The 26137-nt window shown below is 35.1% G+C and overlaps 1 protein-coding gene and 1 long non-coding RNA gene across 2 annotated transcripts; one reads left to right on the top strand and one right to left on the bottom strand.

Moving 5' to 3' along the window:
- Positions 1-320: 320 nt before the first annotated feature.
- On the top strand, positions 321-4893 carry LOC128233817 (uncharacterized). Its single transcript, XM_052947673.1, has 9 exons — positions 321-391; positions 696-793; positions 1674-1779; positions 2090-2188; positions 2406-2513; positions 2894-2979; positions 3525-3600; positions 3888-3965; positions 4864-4893. Exons 3-9 carry the CDS (start codon positions 1732-1734, stop codon positions 4873-4875), a joined length of 507 nt encoding a protein of 168 aa, XP_052803633.1. The 5' UTR covers positions 321-391; positions 696-793; positions 1674-1731; the 3' UTR covers positions 4876-4893.
- A 5152-nt stretch (positions 4894-10045) lies between these two features.
- Positions 10046-23390, bottom strand: LOC128235374 (uncharacterized). The gene is made up of 15 exons (XR_008261202.1): positions 23328-23390; positions 22556-22683; positions 22136-22249; positions 20419-20526; positions 19647-19774; positions 19227-19340; positions 17511-17617; positions 16739-16866; positions 16319-16432; positions 14603-14709; positions 13831-13958; positions 13411-13524; positions 11696-11801; positions 10924-11051; positions 10046-10617 (listed from the first exon to the last, which is right to left on the bottom strand). It is a non-coding gene; the product is annotated as an uncharacterized LOC128235374 (long non-coding RNA).
- Positions 23391-26137: the final 2747 nt, after the last annotated feature.

The following is a 26137-nucleotide window of genomic DNA, read 5'->3' on the forward strand; positions in this document are numbered from 1 at the left end:
TTACCGAGCCACACAGCCGCAGTAAGGTTGATGGGGCACCCTTGTTTGCAGTTGATGCTGGAGATGCTCAGGCCCATTTTCGAGCTATTTCCCCAGTTAATGCCGGTCAAACTCAGGCCGCTGTCCGGGATATTTCTCCAGTTAATGCCGGTCAAACTCAGCCCTCTGTCCGGGCTATATCCCCAGTTGATGTATGTCATACTCATACCCCTGTCAGGGCTATTTCCCAAACTGATGACTATCCTGCCGAGGGCGTCTGTTTTACATCTGAAAAGGACCAATGGTCAGAAATTGACCCTACACTAAGCCTTTATTGTGGAGATTCCACCAACAAACGCCAAACGGTGGTGTACATTCCTCGCCCAAAAGTCTTCACGGCAAACATGCATGTGTAAGTTGAAGTCAGCAAAGCTCAAAAGACTTGAATACAGCTGATACCTATTAATAGTGTGTAAATTTATTTATATTTATTTGTAAGTCAATGTTGATGGATAGATATATTTTAATGTACAATGTACTTTAATTAACAGCAACGTTCAAGCCAACGAGAGACAATGTATAATATGAGTTGATTAAGCATTCTGAGCTTTATTGTTGATTTAAATTTATCTATGCAGTCGAAAGCATTTTATTATTAAAGTTAACATCGGACTAACGCACATTAAACGGTTTCTAATACCATTTTCGTTATTCAGTTTCAGCGATTTGGGGGCGTTTTGTAACACCACAGGGTTCGTTCCCACTTCCGCTCCTATTAAAATGAAATCGAAGATGCCAAACATTTTGAAACAAGGTATTGTACTTAACTATACACATGTAAATACTACCACGTAAGAAACATTGGTCTAGCACGTTTTTCATTTTCTTTACCTTTTCTTTTTGTCACCAATCAAAATATAGCCTTGTTATTTCTATGAATGTCACAGTTGTTGTTATTTTTCTTAAACAGTGACATTCGTTTCAATTCCATCTGTTAAATTCTTGCTGTTTTGATGCTAAGCCAACAATCTTTTTTAGTCGTTACTTGAAACTGTATGCCAGTCATGTATACAATATTTAAACCAATCTTTATGTGGAATAATGTTTCTTTAGCTTCCCAACTGCCACCTGTTCCTCAATCTATATTCTGTCTCTCACTCTCTCTCCGCGTCTCCAGTGCGGGCTCTCGGCAGTATGTTGGGCGGAATCAAGCGCAAAGTAACATCCAAACTAAACGGTGGCAAGCCCAAAGACACGCATTCAGTCACAGACAAGCCAGCCTTACAGCTGTAAGCTTTTAAATAGGTTAATTCCTTCTAAAACCATATTGACTCTCGTGGGATAATTAAAACAACTGTCCTTATGTTATCACTAAAGATGTCAATCCTCCTGTTTTATAAGGTCCTTATTCTACATTTTCATTTTTAAAATGGAATAATTTCCTGGAACATCTTCTGCATTTAAATACTAGTAAAAGTTGAAATATTTTATCGGTTTTATTTATCCCCATCCTTGAACTTGAACTACCGTCAGATGGCATGCATGCATTCTGTGCGACTGCTCGATTTGTGAAATACACAACTGTATTTGTTCATTAATATTATTATTAACTGTTGAGTTCGTCAGTGTATGCCAAACGTGTGTGTACACGATCATGGAGTCACACACTCGTCAAACAATGCGCTTCCTTCCAGGTTTTCGTACAAAACTGTACAGACGTGGAGAGAGAAGAAAAAAGAGCTGATCTCCGAAATGTACAAACACCAGGACTCTCTCATAGTCCTCAGAAAGGCCAGAAAGGTTAGTTGGCAGAAGCTTTTGAATAAAGTTCTAGAACATTTTTATTCAATGATACAAGAATATGATGGTCAAGCGTGCAATTTCCAGTACCACGGTTTGTGCAGGTAAATTGCTGCGGATATTGTGGCCATAAACTCTTCAACAATGTTGCTGTTCTTGTTGTGGTCATACAATATAAAACCATGCTGTTGTTGTTGTGGTAATACAATATTGATGTTGTTTTGTTCAAACACTATTAAGCAATGCTGATGTTGCTGTTGCAGTCATATAATATTAAACAATGATGTTGTTGTTGATGTGTACATTGTAGGCATGCTGGAAGAGTGAGGGAAAATTAATCATTGCCACACAGAAATGTTCAGACCGGCAAAACCAGACGGATGTAGATGTTCGGCCAAAGGCATTGAAGGTACGTGGTAACATTGGCCTTGGTACTTTTAAATGAATACTGCAAATGCAGCTGCGAGCTCTTCGAGTGGTATAAATTATTTTCTGTTTGGTAATAACGATTTGTCGTTAATCCGTTTGTATTTGATATAATAACGTATTGAACATATTCAAAAAAGTCATACAACTCAAAGACATGTAAAAGACAATACATAATTATTATTTTGTTCTTTTACCAGAAGCTGGAGAGCATCCTGGAGCGAAAGCAGGTGAAGCACCAGCAGAATGTAGAGACGTTTATGGAATCATTTAAGAACGAATTCACTCTCAGGAAATCTGTCCTCGAGGTACTGAACTTATCGTTTTCCAGTTTTAAATAAAATAGAATGAATAGGTTTGGATTGATGAGACTGAATGACACATATCGGCCTCTCTTGATTTGCTTAAAAATGTCATCTATAAAACATATACAGTATAGCACTATATAAAAAGGAAATTTGTTGGATGTTTTCGTTAAAATGTCCTATGTTCACTAGAACAGTGTGTGTAGTTGATTTTCTTTCTATTTAATCAACAGCGACATTGCAAAGGAAAGTGAATCAATTTAAATGACATTTGAAATCTTTTACCTATCCCCACCCATTCTCAAAGTGCACGTAACTCAAAATCAACGTGTTTAATTAAATATTGCATAATTATTTTTTTTAAATAAATTTACCTTCTGCAGCAAGCGCAAAGGCTTGAGAGTCTCATCCTGGCGGAGATGGAGGCGGCCATTACCCTTCTGATGAACACGAACAGGCAGGATATCAGGTAGGTATAAAAGCACCTGGTTCTTGGGTCACAAACAGTTCTTACTTTTGAGAATCAATAGTTATAATCTCAATTTAAACAAAATTTGATTGCCAATTTATTACGAATCGCATTTTTATGCTTCCCGAAGGGAGAGCTCGCAGTCGCCGCTCTGGCCATCCCTCCTTTCGTCCTTCCGTCCGTCATACCCTTGTCCGGTGAATAACTTTTAATGGTATTAAAATAAAACTGGTATTTATTTAGATGGCAATGAGGGGTAGCGCATAGTATAAGAACCATAATCCTTTCATGCAAACTTTTTAAGTTATCTACCCTTAACCATGTTTGTTTATAATCGGTGATCCCAGCGATGCTCTTGTTGGACGTGAGAGCATCGACCGCTTTGCTCGGGTTTTGCAAATTGATCTAATTTAGCGTAGTTCATTTTTCTAATTTTCGTAATTTTGACTGAGCCATATGTCATTGGTTTAAAAAATCCAATAGTTTTTAAGCTCTATACGACCAGATAAAAAGGAAACTCAACATGGATTTTGTCTGATTTTCAGTGCTGAGCAGGTTGCAGACTTCGCGAGGTTAATTTACGGCAAGACCTCCCGCGCATATTGCTTTAAGAACGCCTTGGTAAGAACTAGAGAACATGTCCAAGGCATATAAAAAAACAGACATCATAAATGAAATTGCATTTCTTTTTTCAAAACATTTTATTTTATGAACATGTTCAAGCCAACAATAGTATATAAACATTTTTTTCCTACACTTATTTATTGATATTCCGTTATTCTTCATATTCTTCATGTCTTGCTAACTCGAACTGAATTTCATTGAACAATTTTTATTTTGTGTAAAGTTCTTCATCCACACATATGCCACTAATAACCAATATTCATACATGTATGATCTATGTTCAGCCCGAACTCTGCCTCAAGGAGAGGGTCTTGCTTTCAACCTTCGACACCAGCAGGATCAACAGGAAGGGCATGCTTAGGGTAAGGGATACTCCCCCACCCCTCCGTTAAACATATTTCTTATTTCATTATTTTAACAAGAATAATGTTAGTCATCTCTTGAACTAATGAATTTAATCGCATTTTATTGACTTAATTAAAAAGCGTACTTTTGGCATTTATCTGAAAAATAAAAGCACCAAAGGTACTCGCTCATGTTTTGTTAAATGCACTTTTTATGACGAAATAAAGTGTGGCAAATAATTACACTGGAACCCTTCAACAATGTTGATATATGCTCATATAGAAGTCCACTATTTTGAAAATAATTAGTTACGCTTTCAACAAAAGGTTAAAGCCTAAAGGCTTAAAATCATCCCTCAGATTATGTAAGAATCCTCGTGGGCGAGTGGTTTTGTTTTCAGTTTCCTTATTTTTCTTAGCTGTACCAGCGTGGATTCGCTGCCCACTAAGACTATGTTGTTTTTGTATACTTTAATTGTATTTTTTTCGACAATTTCGGTATCGGAATGTAAAATAATTATAACATTAGTTTTTTTCAGCTGCATAAACGTGAACAAAAAAGTAGGTCTAAAACATGAGCGAGTCCCTTTGAGCATCCTTTATTAATGTCGTTCTTATTTTCGGTCAAGTTTATTTTAAAACAAAAGGGCGAAATATCTCTAGCCCGATTTTCAAGCTCCATTTTTTCGTTTTTTCCGAGGCCGCTTTGTCATTGGCCATAACGTCCGAAAAGCTGTTGTCTTCGCACATTTCAAAACAACTGAATTCACAAAGTAATTGAAACACGTTCATTTTTTAATCAACGCTGTCATTTAAATCTGTCAAACAATTTGAGAAGTTACGTACATTGTCTGCGATATATTCGAAATTACAATATAAAGACCATAATTATTTTAGATTTGTCTTCTCGTTTCAGCTGTCGGCCTAAGGCGGAGCTCATCACTGGGTATTTGGGGTGGGGGGGGGGGGGGGGGGGGGGCAGGGGATTTTATAACCTAGGTTTTGGTGGTATAGCTGCGGTCAAACAATATGTACTCTAACTAGTGCACCGTTGAGGCCCGCCTACCAAAACTCGGGTCTTATTTTCTACTTTTTTATGTTCTTTAATAAAAAAAAATAAGAAAATAAAAATATATTTTCTGTTTTTCTCTTCTCTGGCTGTCATGTATGCCTAAAGTACATGTACTATTATAAGTACATGTACCATTGTTGAGTATTGATCATAGCCCAAGAGCTAGAGCATGGAGTTATTGCACCTGGTGTGTGCGAGAGTCGATAAGAGTTTTATGTACAAAGTGCATACACCTGAGGGCCGTGTACAGAGGCCCGGTTTGGGATGCATGCTAATGTCTTTGACACGTTACGTGCTGTCATTTTTCATGGTTTTCAACTCGCTTTATATTTCAAAAACTTAATATACGCATGTTTGATTTAATACAGTTACAGTTTAGTCTACATTTATTCAATCTTAGAACTGTATTATTTTTTGCTCACAACGTTGACAAAATCCAGCCGATTACACCAAGTACATGTATGGTAAATGCAGTTCTACAATTTGTAGCGAGGCAACCTTTTGCCAAGCTTTAAATATGCGAGGGAATTGCCTAAATCTACGGAACGAAAACACTTTCCATGAAACGCTGTTAACATTAAGCGCTCGCAAGTTATACACGTTCTAGACGATCAGATTTTGAGTTTTACATAGAGTTTTAGCACAGCACATAGTCAAACCTATCGGGAACTGAATTCCCCGATGTTTTTTTTTACTCGTATAAACCTCTGAAAAAGAGACCATACAACCATACTGTTTATGTCCATTTTCAACTCAACATGGTTTATAGGTTCTCGGTGATATATAGTTGTCTCCCTTTGATCATACTTTTCCTGTGTGCGGCTTTGTAAAAGGTGCTTTCTGGATTTGACATTTGTAGCATCGGAGCCGAAAACATTTTGATTTAATTGTAACAGTTTAGTCAGAAATGGAATGCTGCATATAAACATACTTATGTGTGTGTACAAATAGACGTCAGAAATAAAGGGTGTGGGGTTGAGAGAGGCAGAGCTTTACCTGCACCCACCAGGACAGCACCCACTATAATACAAATATAGTGCATGCGTACTTTACCTGCACCCACCAGGACAGCACCCACTATAATACAAATATAGTGCATGCATACTTTACCTGCACCCACCAGGACAGCACCCACTATAATACAAATATAGTGCATGCATACTTTACCTGCACCCACCAGGACAGCACCCACTATAATACAAATATAGTGCATGCATACTTTACCTGCACCCACCAGGACAGCACCCACTATAATACAAATATAGTGCATGCATACTTTACCTGCACCCACCAGGACAGCACCCACTATAATACAAAGATAATGTATGCATACTTTAACTACGCCTACCAGGACAGCACCCACTATAATACAAAGATAATGTATGCATACTTTAACTACGCCTACCAGGACAGCACCCACTATAATATAAAGATAATGTATGCATACTTTAACTACGCCTACCAGGACAGCACCCACTATAATACAAAGATAATGTATGCATACTTTAACTACGCCTACCAGGACAGCACTCACTATAATACAAATAATATGTATGCATACTTTAACTACGCCTACCAGGACAGCACCCACTATAATATAAAGATAATGTATGCATACTTTAACTACGCCTACCAGGACAGCACCCACTATAATATAAAGATAATGTATGCATACTTTAACTACGCCTACCAGGACAGCACCCACTATAATATAAAGATAATGTATGCATACTTTAACTACGCCTACCAGGACAGCACTCACTATAATACAAATAATATGTATGCATACTTTAACTACGCCTACCAGGACAGCACCCACTATAATATAAAGATAATGTATGCATACTTTAACTACGCCTACCAGGACAGCACCCACTATAATATAAAGATAATGTATGCATACTTTAACTACGCCTACCAGGACAGCACTCACCATAATACAAAGAATATGTATGCATACTTTAACTACGCCTACCAGGACAGCACCCACTATAATATAAAGATAATGTATGCATACTTTAACTACGCCTACCAGGACAGCACCCACTATAATACAAAGATAATGTATGCATACTTTAACTACGCCTACCAGGACAGCACCCACTATAATATAAAGATAATGTATGCGTACTTTAACTACGCCTACCAGGACAGCACCCACTATAATACAAAGATAATGTATGCATACTTTAACTACGCCTACCAGGACAGCACCCACTATAATATAAAGATAATGTATGCATACTTTAACTACGCCTACCAGGACAGCACCCACTATAATACAAAGATAATGTATGCATACTTTAACTACGCCTACCAGGACAGCACCAACTATAATACAAAGATAATGTATGCATACTTTAACTACGCCTACCAGGACAGCACCCACTATAATATAAAGATAATGTATGCATACTTTAACTACGCCTACCAGGACAGCAACCACTATAATACAAAGATAATGTATGCGTACTTTACCTACACCCACCAGGACAGCACCCACTATAATACAAATATAATGTAAACATACTTTAACAACATCCTACGGTGCCAGCACCCACTATAATATAAATATAATATATGCATACTACAACTACGCCCTACCAGTACAGCACCAACTACAATACAAATATAATGTATGCATACGTTAACTACGCCCACCAGTTAATGCCCACTAGAATACAAATTCACATGTTTAATGTATGCATACTTTAACTACGTCCCCACCGTGCAGCACTTACTAGAATAAACATATAATGTATGCATACTTTAACTACGCCTACCAGGACAGCACCCACTATAATACAAATATAATGTATGCATACTTAAAAACGCCTCGACAAGACGGCACCTTCGTGTATACAGGTATAGTTCATACATACTTTAACTATGCCCCACCAGGACAATACCCACTAGAATACAATTACATGTATAATTCTTTACATATTTTAACAACGCCCCACCAGGACAGCACCCACTAGAATACAAATATATTTTTTTACATATTTTAACAGCGCCCCTCCAGGACAGCACCCACTAGAATACAAATATAATGTATATAGACGTTAACAACGCCCCACCAGGAAAGTACCTACTTAATACAAAAACAATATAATGCATACTATCATTATATCAAAAGTTTAACAACGCCCCACCAGGACAGCACCCACAAGAGCAGTACATATCTCGAGTAATCCGTGTCAGTCCAGTGCACACTCTTAATTAAAATATAGCAACACAATAGAACGTGTAAAGATATTATATTGTATTTGAACAATGAAGTCTAGCCCCTGGACACGTGAATATTTAGGTTTGTGTGAATGAAATGTAATGTGGTCAGCATTGCCTGTATATTGGTCAGGTGAAGGAAGGAGCGATACAAGACGGATGTTTCGTTATGGCTATCATCAGGTCAAACACTTCTCACTTCTGTTATAGGTATTTGAGTGTGTTTAAATGCATTTTGCTTCCTGATATTACGATTGATGAGAATATAAATAAATGAATTGTTATCCAAAGTGGAACTTATGAACGTTCATTGCGTCACCATCGCAAGAAAACATCGCATGATCGTACTGGCACAAAACCTACTCCCGCACCCCACCACTGTACTGCTTTATGACGTCACAATGGTTTACAGGTAATATTAATTTTGCTCACATTTTAGTATTATGAAGTGTGAGTTAGAATCAGACCGCCGTGCTAGTGTTTCCAGGTATACCACAATTAGAATTTGTTGAAAGCCAAATCATTTTGCATTTAATTCACGGCGAAAGTATTACAAATATTTAATGTTTTGCACAATTAGGATAAAAATAAATCAAAACTCATGTTTCACTAATTATGTCATTTTGTATTTCATGAGCTTGATTTTAAGAAACACACGATAAACAAACTGCATTTTCTTTTGGTCTTAGACATCTTTAATAGCATCTTTTCAAAGACCTAGAGCTAACCCGAGTGTCAGAAAGTATTTGATTTATTTCCGTGTATACATGTTGTCATAAATATGATATTGCACATTGGAACACACTTTTTCCGAAGTGGACTTCGTTTCAATGAGATCACTGATATTATTTTAGGAAAGGCTTATGAAATATAAAATGAAAATTATTATTATGAAAAGTAATACAGTAAAGGTACGTTATAACAAACTGTCAAGTACCCGTATGTGGTCTAGGATGCACACACTAAATGGCGTGAGACCACAGTTATTTTTACTATATGTTTCATATAGACACTAACCTGGCTTTTGACTTTATACACACACCAATTGAAAAACAAGGACATGGCATCTCTAGAACAATTCAAGACACAAAATATAATCACAAGAAAACACCATGTTGACCATTGACCCGACTGTCAAAATTGACTTCAAATACATAACCCTTCCGCCAGGGAGTCAATCGGCTACAAACAACTAATTTTCAGACTTGCACAAGCTATGATTTTTCCAATATTTACATTGAAAACTATCAATTTCTGCAATAGAGTGTCAAATTCAGTCAAGTTCTCTGCAAAAAGAACATTTTTTGCTTCTTTTTCATTCAATTTTAATAAAATATTGATACTTGAACACAAGCACTCTTTGTTTCTGTATTCACATCCGGATCTTGGTCAACGGGGGGCAGATAACTGTGGTCTTGAGCCTATTTAAGCAACATTTTTTCAGAAACAGACTTCAAAACTCCTATAGTTCAGCTTCAGGCTATATGCAACACATACTGAAAGTTTGGCAATGATATATCAAACACTAAATGAATGAGACAAGTATTAGCACCTGTGGTATTTTCATAAAAAGCAGAAACAGCCATTTCCCTCAAATGTTAAGCCGCAAACCTTTGAAGAGCCATTATTTCCTTATGCATTGGAATAATTTGACCAAGTAAAGTTTTCCTTGTAGCTTTTAATGGTGTCTATAGAACAGCACCACAAAACTGGCCTGCCTACTCTTTTAAGATTTTTTCTAAGCAAAATAAGGTTTTTCCACTTCATCGGCTTTGTGTTTTATATAAAAAATGACATAGAGCCCAACTGAAATGCCTCAACTTGTCAAAATTTTGCTTTTCTGGTCCACTTATATACAAAGATAACAGAACTGTTCAGTTTAACACAAGAAATTTAGTGATAATGTGTTAATAGACAGTCTAAACAACACTATATGCCAAATTGTTGGCTTCCGGGACAAATGGCGCAACAAAGGAAATGGCAAAAAACACACCAAAACTTAAAGATTCATGACAACTGCTAGTGTTTTCATGTATGAGGTGGCTACATGATGTAGAAAATGCAGAGATAGCATTATTATGCCCATTTTTAAAAAAAAATTACTTTAAGAATCTGTTTTGAAGGCTAGATTTGGCATTAAATTCAGAGTACAGCACTTCACTATTGTCTATAAGATGCTTATTTACACCTGATTTGCTATAAATCTCACTCATTGGAATCATTTACACACAAACAAGCACTACAGAGTTGACTAACATCTTCATTCTTCTGAAATATTGGATTCAGAGCTGCATCTCCTGGATTCAGATTGCAGGACTACCGCCAGGGGAAAAGGCCGCAGCTAACTGGAGCTTATTGGCACATCATGATCTGCAAGCAAGACACAAAAGCAATGTTTTACACAAATAAAACTATCTGCCACTACTGTTAAAGTTTGAAAAAGGCCTGTAAACACTCATTTGAGGCATACACAACCTTTAATATAGTCATAAATGTGATAAATATGCAGAAAAGTTCATGAATTCAAAGATTTTCAGGACAAATTTAATAGAATATATAGTCTTTTGGACATTTTGCAATCAGTTTTTAACAACTCAAAGGTAAACCTCATCTTATTGAGTACCCAGATGCATTTTGCAAGCATTCAAACCAGACATGCTTAGAATTTCTTCTTACTTGGAGATGGTATTCCTTTCTTGAAAATCCTTGCCGAGAGCCGGTATGGAAAACCACAGAGACCACAGTTTTACCAGCACTGGTTCTTGTCCTTGAAAATTCCTCTGTGGCTACAGCAACCAGGCTGGCTATTAAAATAAGCAATAAATTAGGGTTTTTAAAACATTTATACTGTATTAAGGTTGTGTTTTTTAATGCATTAAGGGAAAAGGCTCTATTCTTTATGAAAGCTGCTCACTTTTTATTTATTTTGCCTTGAGAAATGTCAAGTTTTTCAATGAATAAATTGAATAAATGAATGAATTAATGAATATATATGAATGATTGATAGAATGAATTAATGAATTAATGAAAGGTGGCATTATTTCTTTAAAATTGGGATCTCATTGTGTTGCTGTGATTGTTAAAGTATATGTTTTCTTGTCCATAAGCTGAAAATCATATGCACACTAAATAAAACATCATTCTGCATCCTATGTGCAGTAAGTTTTGTTTAATTGCTTATAGAATTTGCAATTATTGTAATGTTTGCTTAAAAGAGCAAACAAAATGTGTGAATAGATGCACAATACAGACCAAAGACTGATACAAGTCAGCAGTTTCATTAGAAAATAATATTATTATCAAAGCCACATCAGAAATGATTGACAACATGAAAGAAATTCATTTAGGAATGGAACAAACAGTCTCAATGGGCTTTTATGACCAAACTGTCTCACTTTGTACTTCAGTTTGGATACCATTTTTTAATATATTATCTTGAAGTACTTACAAATTACAGCATGTTGGCAAACACCAAGTACAGCTTGGCCTCTGGTGGGCAGCTTGGTGGGGGGGGGGGGGGGTCTTCAACAGACAGTTCCTCCTGGGTCTGCTTCCTATGTTAAAAAAATCCCTCCATTTATACTTTGGAATTGAAAGTGAGGCTTTCATTCATTAGTTACCATCATTTGGAACTATTTCCAAACATTAAATTGAAAGTGAAAGTAGTTTTTTTTAAAAATGTCAAAAATATATAAGAAAATTATATATTATTAATTTATATTATGTAATATAAGATTTTCACATTTCATACTCAAACACCAATATTCTATGGCTAAGCACTGTCAACTGGCCAAATTTCAACCAGATAGCTGTATAAATTAAGAATTTATAACAATTTAAAATAGGCCACCCCTCCAAAAGCTTCCTCTATATCAGGCGTGAGACCACAGTTATTTTTACTATATGTTTCATATAGACACTAACCTGGCTTTTGACTTTATACACACACCAATTGAAAAACAAGGACATGGCATCTCTAGAACAATTCAAGACACAAAATATAATCACAAGAAAACACCATGTTGACCATTGACCCGACTGTCAAAATTTAGTTCAAATACATAACCCTTCCGCCAGGGAGTCAATCGGCTACAAACAACTAATTTTCAGACTTGCACAAGCTATGATTTTTCCAATATTTACATTGAAAACTATCAATTTCTGCAATAGAGTGTCAAATTCAGTCAAGTTCTCTGCAAAAAGAACATTTTTTGCTTCTTTTTCATTCAATTTTAATAAAATATTGATACTTGAACACAAGCACTCTTTGTTTCTGTATTCACATCCGGATCTTGGTCAACGGGGGGCAGATAACTGTGGTCTTGAGCCTATTTAAGCAACATTTTTTCAGAAACAGACTTCAAAACTCCTATAGTTCAGCTTCAGGCTATATGCAACACATACTGAAAGTTTGGCAATGATATATCAAACACTAAATGAATGAGACAAGTATTAGCACCTGTGGTATTTTCATAAAAAGCAGAAACAGCCATTTCCCTCAAATGTTAAGCCGCAAACCTTTGAAGAGCCATTATTTCCTTATGCATTGGAATAATTTGACCAAGTAAAGTTTTCCTTGTAGCTTTTAATGGTGTCTATAGAACAGCACCACAAAACTGGCCTGCCTACTCTTTTAAGATTTTTTCTAAGCAAAATAAGGTTTTTCCACTTCATCGGCTTTGTGTTTTATATAAAAAATGACATAGAGCCCAACTGAAATGCCTCAACTTGTCAAAATTTTGCTTTTCTGGTCCACTTATATACAAAGATAACAGAACTGTTCAGTTTAACACAAGAAATTTAGTGATAATGTGTTAATAGACAGTCTAAACAACACTATATGCCAAATTGTTGGCTTCCGGGACAAATGGCGCAACAAAGGAAATGGCAAAAAACACACCAAAACTTAAAGATTCATGACAACTGCTAGTGTTTTCATGTATGAGGTGGCTACATGATGTAGAAAATGCAGAGATAGCATTATTATGCCCATTTTTAAAAAAAAATTACTTTAAGAATCTGTTTTGAAGGCTAGATTTGGCATTAAATTCAGAGTACAGCACTTCACTATTGTCTATAAGATGCTTATTTACACCTGATTTGCTATAAATCTCACTCATTGGAATCATTTACACACAAACAAGCACTACAGAGTTGACTAACATCTTCATTCTTCTGAAATATTGGATTCAGAGCTGCATCTCCTGGATTCAGATTGCAGGACTACCGCCAGGGGAAAAGGCCGCAGCTAACTGGAGCTTATTGGCACATCATGATCTGCAAGCAAGACACAAAAGCAATGTTTTACACAAATAAAACTATCTGCCACTACTGTTAAAGTTTGAAAAAGGCCTGTAAACACTCATTTGAGGCATACACAACCTTTAATATAGTCATAAATGTGATAAATATGCAGAAAAGTTCATGAATTCAAAGATTTTCAGGACAAATTTAATAGAATATATAGTCTTTTGGACATTTTGCAATCAGTTTTTAACAACTCAAAGGTAAACCTCATCTTATTGAGTACCCAGATGCATTTTGCAAGCATTCAAACCAGACATGCTTAGAATTTCTTCTTACTTGGAGATGGTATTCCTTTCTTGAAAATCCTTGCCGAGAGCCGGTATGGAAAACCACAGAGACCACAGTTTTACCAGCACTGGTTCTTGTCCTTGAAAATTCCTCTGTGGCTACAGCAACCAGGCTGGCTATTAAAATAAGCAATAAATTAGGGTTTTTAAAACATTTATACTGTATTAAGGTTGTGTTTTTTAATGCATTAAGGGAAAAGGCTCTATTCTTTATGAAAGCTGCTCACTTTTTATTTATTTTGCCTTGAGAAATGTCAAGTTTTTCAATGAATAAATTGAATAAATGAATGAATTAATGAATATATATGAATGATTGATAGAATGAATTAATGAATTAATGAAAGGTGGCATTATTTCTTTAAAATTGGGATCTCATTGTGTTGCTGTGATTGTTAAAGTATATGTTTTCTTGTCCATAAGCTGAAAATCATATGCACACTAAATAAAACATCATTCTGCATCCTATGTGCAGTAAGTTTTGTTTAATTGCTTATAGAATTTGCAATTATTGTAATGTTTGCTTAAAAGAGCAAACAAAATGTGTGAATAGATGCACAATACAGACCAAAGACTGATACAAGTCAGCAGTTTCATTAGAAAATAATATTATTATCAAAGCCACATCAGAAATGATTGACAACATGAAAGAAATTCATTTAGGAATGGAACAAACAGTCTCAATGGGCTTTTATGACCAAACTGTCTCACTTTGTACTTCAGTTTGGATACCATTTTTTAATATATTATCTTGAAGTACTTACAAATTACAGCATGTTGGCAAACACCAAGTACAGCTTGGCCTCTGGTGGGCAGCTTGGTGGGGGGGGGGGGGGGGTCTTCAACAGACAGTTCCTCCTGGGTCTGCTTCCTATGTTAAAAAAATCCCTCCATTTATACTTTGGAATTGAAAGTGAGGCTTTCATTCATTAGTTACCATCATTTGGAACTATTTCCAAACATTAAATTGAAAGTGAAAGTAGTTTTTTTTAAAAATGTCAAAAATATATAAGAAAATTATATATTATTAATTTATATTATGTAATATAAGATTTTCACATTTCATACTCAAACACCAATATTCTATGGCTAAGCACTGTCAACTGGCCAAATTTCAAGCAGATAGCTGTATAAATTAAGAATTTATAACAATTTAAAATAGGCCACCCCTCCAAAAGCTTCCTCTATATCAGGCGTGAGACCACAGTTATTTTTACTATATGTTTCATATAGACACTAACCTGGCTTTTGACTTTATACACACACCAATTGAAAAACAAGGACATGGCATCTCTAGAACAATTCAAGACACAAAATATAATCACAAGAAAACACCATGTTGACCATTGACCCGACTGTCAAAATTTAGTTCAAATACATAACCCTTCCGCCAGGGAGTCAATCGGCTACAAACAACTAATTTTCAGACTTGCACAAGCTATGATTTTTCCAATATTTACATTGAAAACTATCAATTTCTGCAATAGAGTGTCAAATTCAGTCAAGTTCTCTGCAAAAAGAACATTTTTTGCTTCTTTTTCATTCAATTTTAATAAAATATTGATACTTGAACACAAGCACTCTTTGTTTCTGTATTCACATCCGGATCTTGGTCAACGGGGGGCAGATAACTGTGGTCTTGAGCCTATTTAAGCAACATTTTTTCAGAAACAGACTTCAAAACTCCTATAGTTCAGCTTCAGGCTATATGCAACACATACTGAAAGTTTGGCAATGATATATCAAACACTAAATGAATGAGACAAGTATTAGCACCTGTGGTATTTTCATAAAAAGCAGAAACAGCCATTTCCCTCAAATGTTAAGCCGCAAACCTTTGAAGAGCCATTATTTCCTTATGCATTGGAATAATTTGACCAAGTAAAGTTTTCCTTGTAGCTTTTAATGGTGTCTATAGAACAGCACCACAAAACTGGCCTGCCTACTCTTTTAAGATTTTTTCTAAGCAAAATAAGGTTTTTCCACTTCATCGGCTTTGTGTTTTATATAAAAAATGACATAGAGCCCAACTGAAATGCCTCAACTTGTCAAAATTTTGCTTTTCTGGTCCACTTATATACAAAGATAACAGAACTGTTCAGTTTAACACAAGAAATTTAGTGATAATGTGTTAATAGACAGTCTAAACAACACTATATGCCAAATTGTTGGCTTCCGGGACAAATGGCGCAACAAAGGAAATGGCAAAAAACACACCAAAACTTAAAGATTCATGACAACTGCTAGTGTTTTCATGTATGAGGTGGCTACATGATGTAGAAAATGCAGAGATAGCATTATTATGCCCATTTTTAAAAAAAAATTACTTTAAGAATCTGTTTTGAAGGCTAGATTTGGCATTAAATTCAGAGTACAGCACTTCACTATTGTCTATAAGATGCTTATTTACACCTGATTTGCTATAAATCTCACTCATTGGAATCATTTACACACAAACAAGCACTACAGAGTTGACTAACATCTTCATTCTTCTGAAATATTGGATTCAGAGCTGCATCTCCTGGATTCAGATTGCAGGACTACCGCCAGGGGAAAAGGCCGCAGCTAACTGGAGCTTATTGGCACATCATGATCTGCAAGCAAGACACAAAAGCAATGTTTTACACAAATAAAACTATCTGCCACTACTGTTAAAGTTTGAAAAAGGCCTGTAAACACTCATTTGAGGCATACACAACCTTTAATATAGTCATAAATGTGATAAATATGCAGAAAAGTTCATGAATTCAAAGATTTTCAGGACAAATTTAATAGAATATATAGTCTTTTGGACATTTTGCAATCAGTTTTTAACAACTCAAAGGTAAACCTCATCTTATTGAGTACCCAGATGCATTTTGCAAGCATTCAAACCAGACATGCTTAGAATTTCTTCTTACTTGGAGATGGTATTCCTTTCTTGAAAATCCTTGCCGAGAGCCGGTATGGAAAACCACAGAGACCACAGTTTTACCAGCACTGGTTCTTGTCCTTGAAAATTCCTCTGTGGCTACAGCAACCAGGCTGGCTATTAAAATAAGCAATAAATTAGGGTTTTTAAAACATTTATACTGTATTAAGGTTGTGTTTTTTAATGCATTAAGGGAAAAGGCTCTATTCTTTATGAAAGCTGCTCACTTTTTATTTATTTTGCCTTGAGAAATGTCAAGTTTTTCAATGAATAAATTGAATAAATGAATGAATTAATGAATATATATGAATGATTGATAGAATGAATTAATGAATTAATGAAAGGTGGCATTATTTCTTTAAAATTGGGATCTCATTGTGTTGCTGTGATTGTTAAAGTATATGTTTTCTTGTCCATAAGCTGAAAATCATATGCACACTAAATAAAACATCATTCTGCATCCTATGTGCAGTAAGTTTTGTTTAATTGCTTATAGAATTTGCAATTATTGTAATGTTTGCTTAAAAGAGCAAACAAAATGTGTGAATAGATGCACAATACAGACCAAAGACTGATACAAGTCAGCAGTTTCATTAGAAAATAATATTATTATCAAAGCCACATCAGAAATGATTGACAACATGAAAGAAATTCATTTAGGAATGGAACAAACAGTCTCAATGGGCTTTTATGACCAAACTGTCTCACTTTGTACTTCAGTTTGGATACCATTTTTTAATATATTATCTTGAAGTACTTACAAATTACAGCATGTTGGCAAACACCAAGTACAGCTTGGCCTCTGGTGGGCAGCTTGGTGGGGGGGGGGGGGGGGTCTTCAACAGACAGTTCCTCCTGGGTCTGCTTCCTATGTTAAAAAAATCCCTCCATTTATACTTTGGAATTGAAAGTGAGGCTTTCATTCATTAGTTACCATCATTTGGAACTATTTCCAAACATTAAATTGAAAGTGAAAGTAGTTTTTTTTAAAAATGTCAAAAATATATAAGAAAATTATATATTATTAATTTATATTATGTAATATAAGATTTTCACATTTCATACTCAAACACCAATATTCTATGGCTAAGCACTGTCAACTGGCCAAATTTCAAGCAGATAGCTGTATAAATTAAGAATTTATAACAATTTAAAATAGGCCACCCCTCCAAAAGCTTCCTCTATATCAGGCGTGAGACCACAGTTATTTTTACTATATGTTTCATATAGACACTAACCTGGCTTTTGACTTTATACACACACCAATTGAAAAACAAGGACATGGCATCTCTAGAACAATTCAAGACACAAAATATAATCACAAGAAAACACCATGTTGACCATTGACCCGACTGTCAAAATTTAGTTCAAATACATAACCCTTCCGCCAGGGAGTCAATCGGCTACAAACAACTAATTTTCAGACTTGCACAAGCTATGATTTTTCCAATATTTACATTGAAAACTATCAATTTCTGCAATAGAGTGTCAAATTCAGTCAAGTTCTCTGCAAAAAGAACATTTTTTGCTTCTTTTTCATTCAATTTTAATAAAATATTGATACTTGAACACAAGCACTCTTTGTTTCTGTATTCACATCCGGATCTTGGTCAACGGGGGGCAGATAACTGTGGTCTTGAGCCTATTTAAGCAACATTTTTTCAGAAACAGACTTCAAAACTCCTATAGTTCAGCTTCAGGCTATATGCAACACATACTGAAAGTTTGGCAATGATATATCAAACACTAAATGAATGAGACAAGTATTAGCACCTGTGGTATTTTCATAAAAAGCAGAAACAGCCATTTCCCTCAAATGTTAAGCCGCAAACCTTTGAAGAGCCATTATTTCCTTATGCATTGGAATAATTTGACCAAGTAAAGTTTTCCTTGTAGCTTTTAATGGTGTCTATAGAACAGCACCACAAAACTGGCCTGCCTACTCTTTTAAGATTTTTTCTAAGCAAAATAAGGTTTTTCCACTTCATCGGCTTTGTGTTTTATATAAAAAATGACATAGAGCCCAACTGAAATGCCTCAACTTGTCAAAATTTTGCTTTTCTGGTCCACTTATATACAAAGATAACAGAACTGTTCAGTTTAACACAAGAAATTTAGTGATAATGTGTTAATAGACAGTCTAAACAACACTATATGCCAAATTGTTGGCTTCCGGGACAAATGGCGCAACAAAGGAAATGGCAAAAAACACACCAAAACTTAAAGATTCATGACAACTGCTAGTGTTTTCATGTATGAGGTGGCTACATGATGTAGAAAATGCAGAGATAGCATTATTATGCCCATTTTTAAAAAAAAATTACTTTAAGAATCTGTTTTGAAGGCTAGATTTGGCATTAAATTCAGAGTACAGCACTTCACTATTGTCTATAAGATGCTTATTTACACCTGATTTGCTATAAATCTCACTCATTGGAATCATTTACACACAAACAAGCACTACAGAGTTGACTAACATCTTCATTCTTCTGAAATATTGGATTCAGAGCTGCATCTCCTGGATTCAGATTGCAGGACTACCGCCAGGGGAAAAGGCCGCAGCTAACTGGAGCTTATTGGCACATCATGATCTGCAAGCAAGACACAAAAGCAATGTTTTACACAAATAAAACTATCTGCCACTACTGTTAAAGTTTGAAAAAGGCCTGTAAACACTCATTTGAGGCATACACAACCTTTAATATAGTCATAAATGTGATAAATATGCAGAAAAGTTCATGAATTCAAAGATTTTCAGGACAAATTTAATAGAATATATAGTCTTTTGGACATTTTGCAATCAGTTTTTAACAACTCAAAGGTAAACCTCATCTTATTGAGTACCCAGATGCATTTTGCAAGCATTCAAACCAGACATGCTTAGAATTTCTTCTTACTTGGAGATGGTATTCCTTTCTTGAAAATCCTTGCCGAGAGCCGGTATGGAAAACCACAGAGACCACAGTTTTACCAGCACTGGTTCTTGTCCTTGAAAATTCCTCTGTGGCTACAGCAACCAGGCTGGCTATTAAAATAAGCAATAAATTAGGGTTTTTAAAACATTTATACTGTATTAAGGTTGTGTTTTTTAATGCATTAAGGGAAAAGGCTCTATTCTTTATGAAAGCTGCTCACTTTTTATTTATTTTGCCTTGAGAAATGTCAAGTTTTTCAATGAATAAATTGAATAAATGAATGAATTAATGAATATATATGAATGATTGATAGAATGAATTAATGAATTAATGAAAGGTGGCATTATTTCTTTAAAATTGGGATCTCATTGTGTTGCTGTGATTGTTAAAGTATATGTTTTCTTGTCCATAAGCTGAAAATCATATGCACACTAAATAAAACATCATTCTGCATCCTATGTGCAGTAAGTTTTGTTTAATTGCTTATAGAATTTGCAATTATTGTAATGTTTGCTTAAAAGAGCAAACAAAATGTGTGAATAGATGCACAATACAGACCAAAGACTGATACAAGTCAGCAGTTTCATTAGAAAATAATATTATTATCAAAGCCACATCAGAAATGATTGACAACATGAAAGAAATTCATTTAGGAATGGAACAAACAGTCTCAATGGGCTTTTATGACCAAACTGTCTCACTTTGTACTTCAGTTTGGATACCATTTTTTAATATATTATCTTGAAGTACTTACAAATTACAGCATGTTGGCAAACACCAAGTACAGCTTGGCCTCTGGTGGGCAGCTTGGTGGGGGGGGGGGGGGGGGTCTTCAACAGACAGTTCCTCCTGGGTCTGCTTCCTATGTTAAAAAAATCCCTCCATTTATACTTTGGAATTGAAAGTGAGGCTTTCATTCATTAGTTACCATCATTTGGAACTATTTCCAAACATTAAATTGAAAGTGAAAGTAGTTTTTTTTAAAAATGTCAAAAATATATAAGAAAATTATATATTATTAATTTATATTATGTAATATAAGATTTTCACATTTCATACTCAAACACCAATATTCTATGGCTAAGCACTGTCAACTGGCCAAATTTCAAGCAGATAGCTGTATAAATTAAGAATTTATAACAATTTAAAATAGGCCACCCCTCCAAAAGCTTCCTCTATATCAGGCGTGAGACCACAGTTATTTTTACTATATGTTTCATATAGACACTAACCTGGCTTTTGACTTTATACACACACCAATTGAAAAACAAGGACATGGCATCTCTAGAACAATTCAAGACACAAAATATAATCACAAGAAAACACCATGTTGACCATTGACCCGACTGTCAAAATTTAGTTCAAATACATAACCCTTCCGCCAGGGAGTCAATCGGCTACAAACAACTAATTTTCAGACTTGCACAAGCTATGATTTTTCCAATATTTACATTGAAAACTATCAATTTCTGCAATAGAGTGTCAAATTCAGTCAAGTTCTCTGCAAAAAGAACATTTTTTGCTTCTTTTTCATTCAATTTTAATAAAATATTGATACTTGAACACAAGCACTCTTTGTTTCTGTATTCACATCCGGATCTTGGTCAACGGGGGGCAGATAACTGTGGTCTTGAGCCTATTTAAGCAACATTTTTTCAGAAACAGACTTCAAAACTCCTATAGTTCAGCTTCAGGCTATATGCAACACATACTGAAAGTTTGGCAATGATATATCAAACACTAAATGAATGAGACAAGTATTAGCACCTGTGGTATTTTCATAAAAAGCAGAAACAGCCATTTCCCTCAAATGTTAAGCCGCAAACCTTTGAAGAGCCATTATTTCCTTATGCATTGGAATAATTTGACCAAGTAAAGTTTTCCTTGTAGCTTTTAATGGTGTCTATAGAACAGCACCACAAAACTGGCCTGCCTACTCTTTTAAGATTTTTTCTAAGCAAAATAAGGTTTTTCCACTTCATCGGCTTTGTGTTTTATATAAAAAATGACATAGAGCCCAACTGAAATGCCTCAACTTGTCAAAATTTTGCTTTTCTGGTCCACTTATATACAAAGATAACAGAACTGTTCAGTTTAACACAAGAAATTTAGTGATAATGTGTTAATAGACAGTCTAAACAACACTATATGCCAAATTGTTGGCTTCCGGGACAAATGGCGCAACAAAGGAAATGGCAAAAAACACACCAAAACTTAAAGATTCATGACAACTGCTAGTGTTTTCATGTATGAGGTGGCTACATGATGTAGAAAATGCAGAGATAGCATTATTATGCCCATTTTTAAAAAAAAATTACTTTAAGAATCTGTTTTGAAGGCTAGATTTGGCATTAAATTCAGAGTACAGCACTTCACTATTGTCTATAAGATGCTTATTTACACCTGATTTGCTATAAATCTCACTCATTGGAATCATTTACACACAAACAAGCACTACAGAGTTGACTAACATCTTCATTCTTCTGAAATATTGGATTCAGAGCTGCATCTCCTGGATTCAGATTGCAGGACTACCGCCAGGGGAAAAGGCCGCAGCTAACTGGAGCTTATTGGCACATCATGATCTGCAAGCAAGACACAAAAGCAATGTTTTACACAAATAAAACTATCTGCCACTACTGTTAAAGTTTGAAAAAGGCCTGTAAACACTCATTTGAGGCATACACAACCTTTAATATAGTCATAAATGTGATAAATATGCAGAAAAGTTCATGAATTCAAAGATTTTCAGGACAAATTTAATAGAATATATAGTCTTTTGGACATTTTGCAATCAGTTTTTAACAACTCAAAGGTAAACCTCATCTTATTGAGTACCCAGATGCATTTTGCAAGCATTCAAACCAGACATGCTTAGAATTTCTTCTTACTTGGAGATGGTATTCCTTTCTTGAAAATCCTTGCCGAGAGCCGGTATGGAAAACCACAGAGACCACAGTTTTACCAGCACTGGTTCTTGTCCTTGAAAATTCCTCTGTGGCTACAGCAACCAGGCTGGCTATTAAAATAAGCAATAAATTAGGGTTTTTAAAACATTTATACTGTATTAAGGTTGTGTTTTTTAATGCATTAAGGGAAAAGGCTCTATTCTTTATGAAAGCTGCTCACTTTTTATTTATTTTGCCTTGAGAAATGTCAAGTTTTTCAATGAATAAATTGAATAAATGAATGAATTAATGAATATATATGAATGATTGATAGAATGAATTAATGAATTAATGAAAGGTGGCATTATTTCTTTAAAATTGGGATCTCATTGTGTTGCTGTGATTGTTAAAGTATATGTTTTCTTGTCCATAAGCTGAAAATCATATGCACACTAAATAAAACATCATTCTGCATCCTATGTGCAGTAAGTTTTGTTTAATTGCTTATAGAATTTGCAATTATTGTAATGTTTGCTTAAAAGAGCAAACAAAATGTGTGAATAGATGCACAATACAGACCAAAGACTGATACAAGTCAGCAGTTTCATTAGAAAATAATATTATTATCAAAGCCACATCAGAAATGATTGACAACATGAAAGAAATTCATTTAGGAATGGAACAAACAGTCTCAATGGGCTTTTATGACCAAACTGTCTCACTTTGTACTTCAGTTTGGATACCATTTTTTAATATATTATCTTGAAGTACTTACAAATTACAGCATGTTGGCAAACACCAAGTACAGCTTGGCCTCTGGTGGGCAGCTTGGTGGGGGGGGGGGGGGTCTTCAACAGACAGTTCCTCCTGGGTCTGCTTCCTATGTTAAAAAAATCCCTCCATTTATACTTTGGAATTGAAAGTGAGGCTTTCATTCATTAGTTACCATCATTTGGAACTATTTCCAAACATTAAATTGAAAGTGAAAGTAGTTTTTTTTAAAAATGTCAAAAATATATAAGAAAATTATATATTATTAATTTATATTATGTAATATAAGATTTTCACATTTCATACTCAAACACCAATATTCTATGGCTAAGCACTGTCAACTGGCCAAATTTCAACCAGATAGCTGTATAAATTAAGAATTTATAACAATTTAAAATAGGCCACCCCTCCAAAAGCTTCCTCTATATCAGGCGTGAGACCACAGTTATTTTTACTATATGTTTCATATAGACACTAACCTGGCTTTTGACTTTATACACACACCAATTGAAAAACAAGGACATGGCATCTCTAGAACAATTCAAGACACAAAATATAATCACAAGAAAACACCATGTTGACCATTGACCCGACTGTCAAAATTTAGTTCAAATACATAACCCTTCCGCCAGGGAGTCAATCGGCTACAAACAACTAATTTTCAGACTTGCACAAGCTATGATTTTTCCAATATTTACATTGAAAACTATCAATTTCTGCAATAGAGTGTCAAATTCAGTCAAGTTCTCTGCAAAAAGAACATTTTTTGCTTCTTTTTCATTCAATTTTAATAAAATATTGATACTTGAACACAAGCACTCTTTGTTTCTGTATTCACATCCGGATCTTGGTCAACGGGGGGCAGATAACTGTGGTCTTGAGCCAAATGGCTCAATACCACGTTATTTCCACCTCCGTTGACCAAGATCCGGATGTTAATACAGAAAAAAGAGTGCTTGTATTCAAATATCAATAGTTTATTAAAGTTGGATGAAAGAGAAGAAACGGGTGCTCTATTTCATTGAACTTAACATAATTTGGCACTGTATTGAAAAAAAGAGTTTGTATTGTAAATAATGGAAAAATCATTGCCCGCGGAACTCTGCTGTAAATTGGTTGTTTGTAGCCTTATTTTCTTTTCGAGCATAGAGCTCCGATCATGTATTTCTTCTCAATTTAGTGAGACGGTCAACGCTGAAGGTCACCGTTATGTTTTCTTGTGATAAAATGTTTGTGTCTTAGAGTGTTTTACAGAAGCCAGTCGCTTGTTCCTTTATTGCTTTTAAATTATATGACTGTTTAAAAAACTGAGTAATGAACATAAATCATAGCCGTCACTCTTAAAATTTGTTTAAAAAACATATAAAGTAAATGATCATGAATATGCCAGAGATTTTTTTTCTACAAGACTTTCTACTTTTGAATTGATTCAAAAAAGATTCCGTGAAAAAATTTAAACTGGGCGAATTTCCATAGAAAAAAGCGACATGTCTTTTTCGTTTAAATCCATTGGTTTTATACTTATTTTTAAGGTCGTCTTTTATGCGAAAAGCTAGACATGGATTTTATTCCGATCTTAAATCTTCACACAGATTTACCGTTTTGACATTTTTTTGCATAATGCATAAAGCATCAATTTTTAAATTTAAATATAAAAATCTGCGATTTGATTTTTTGTCAGCTGTTTTCCATCCAAAATCGCATTAATTGGCCCGTTCCAAAACAAAAAAGAAGTTAAAACGTTCAATCTGTGAGTATAAATTAGTAGTCTAGAACCTAATTGACATATATTTGAATAATTTCGATTTGAATTAATGATATTCGTTTATTACCACCTGCAAATCATTAGTTTAAAATTTCCTGGTTTAATTATGAGTGTTCTATAACATATAAGCTCTAAAGTAGACCTTGATATCAGTCCAAGGTATTACTTAAATACCGGAATTAACCTTTAAAGAAAGAAGAAGAAGAAGCAGCAGCTGCTAATGCTGTTGATGATTGTGCTGCTGCTGCTTTTTCTGTTATTTCTTCTTCTGCTGCTGCTGCTGATAATGATGATAATAATGCTGCTGCTACTGTTGCTGACGATGGTGATGCTGTTACTGCTGCTGCTGCTGATGATGATGATGACGATGTTGATGATGATGATGATGACAGATGGAGATTATGACTGATGAAGATTATGTCAGATGATGATGATGATAATGATGATGATGAGGAGGAGGAGGAGGAGGAGGAGGCGGATGAGGATAAGGATAGAGATAAGGATAAAAAACAAGAAGAATGCTTCTGCTCCTGGTGGTGCTGCTACTACTGCTGCTGCTGTTGATGCTCATGATGATGATGATGATAATAATAATGCTGTTCCTGCTGCTGATAATGATGCTGTTGCTGCTACTGCTGCTGCTGCTGCTGATGATGATGATGAAGACAGACGATAATGATAATGATGATGGTGAAGAGGGGGTGAGAAGAAGAAGAAGAAGAAGAAGAAGAAGAAGAAGAAGAAGAAGATTGCTAACTTTGGCATTCAAGATATTCACATTGCAAAAAAGACTGATGAATCGATTCGTTAATACTTTTCAAGTTTTGTCCATTCAAATTTAATTAATCTAATTTACTCAGGTTGGCGGGATGCGGCTTGGCTAGCACTGGAGTTCGCTTCCTCTGCTGCTGTGGACAACACCATCAACAAAGTTATGTTTCATTTTGCTCGCTTTTTAAGAATTTGTTGAAAAGTTCGAAAATCTGTTTCAATCAGTAAGTCAAGTTTTCTTTTTTAAAGAAATACACATACATGAATAGGCATTTTCT

The sequence above is a fragment of the Mya arenaria genome, chromosome 5 (genome assembly GCF_026914265.1).
Source record: "Mya arenaria isolate MELC-2E11 chromosome 5, ASM2691426v1".
In the NCBI taxonomy this organism is placed as follows: Eukaryota; Metazoa; Mollusca; class Bivalvia; order Myida; family Myidae; genus Mya; species Mya arenaria.

Coding starts and splice junctions, on each gene's coding strand:
- LOC128233817 (XM_052947673.1), top strand. CDS start 1,732: ATGTACAAACACCAGGACTCTCTCATAGTCCTCAGAAAGGCCAGAAAG. Junction 2,514..2,893: donor TCAGGAAATCTGTCCTCGAG/GTACTGAACTTA, acceptor TACCTTCTGCAG/CAAGCGCAAAGGCTTGAGAG. Junction 2,980..3,524: donor ACGAACAGGCAGGATATCAG/GTAGGTATAAAA, acceptor TCTGATTTTCAG/TGCTGAGCAGGTTGCAGACT.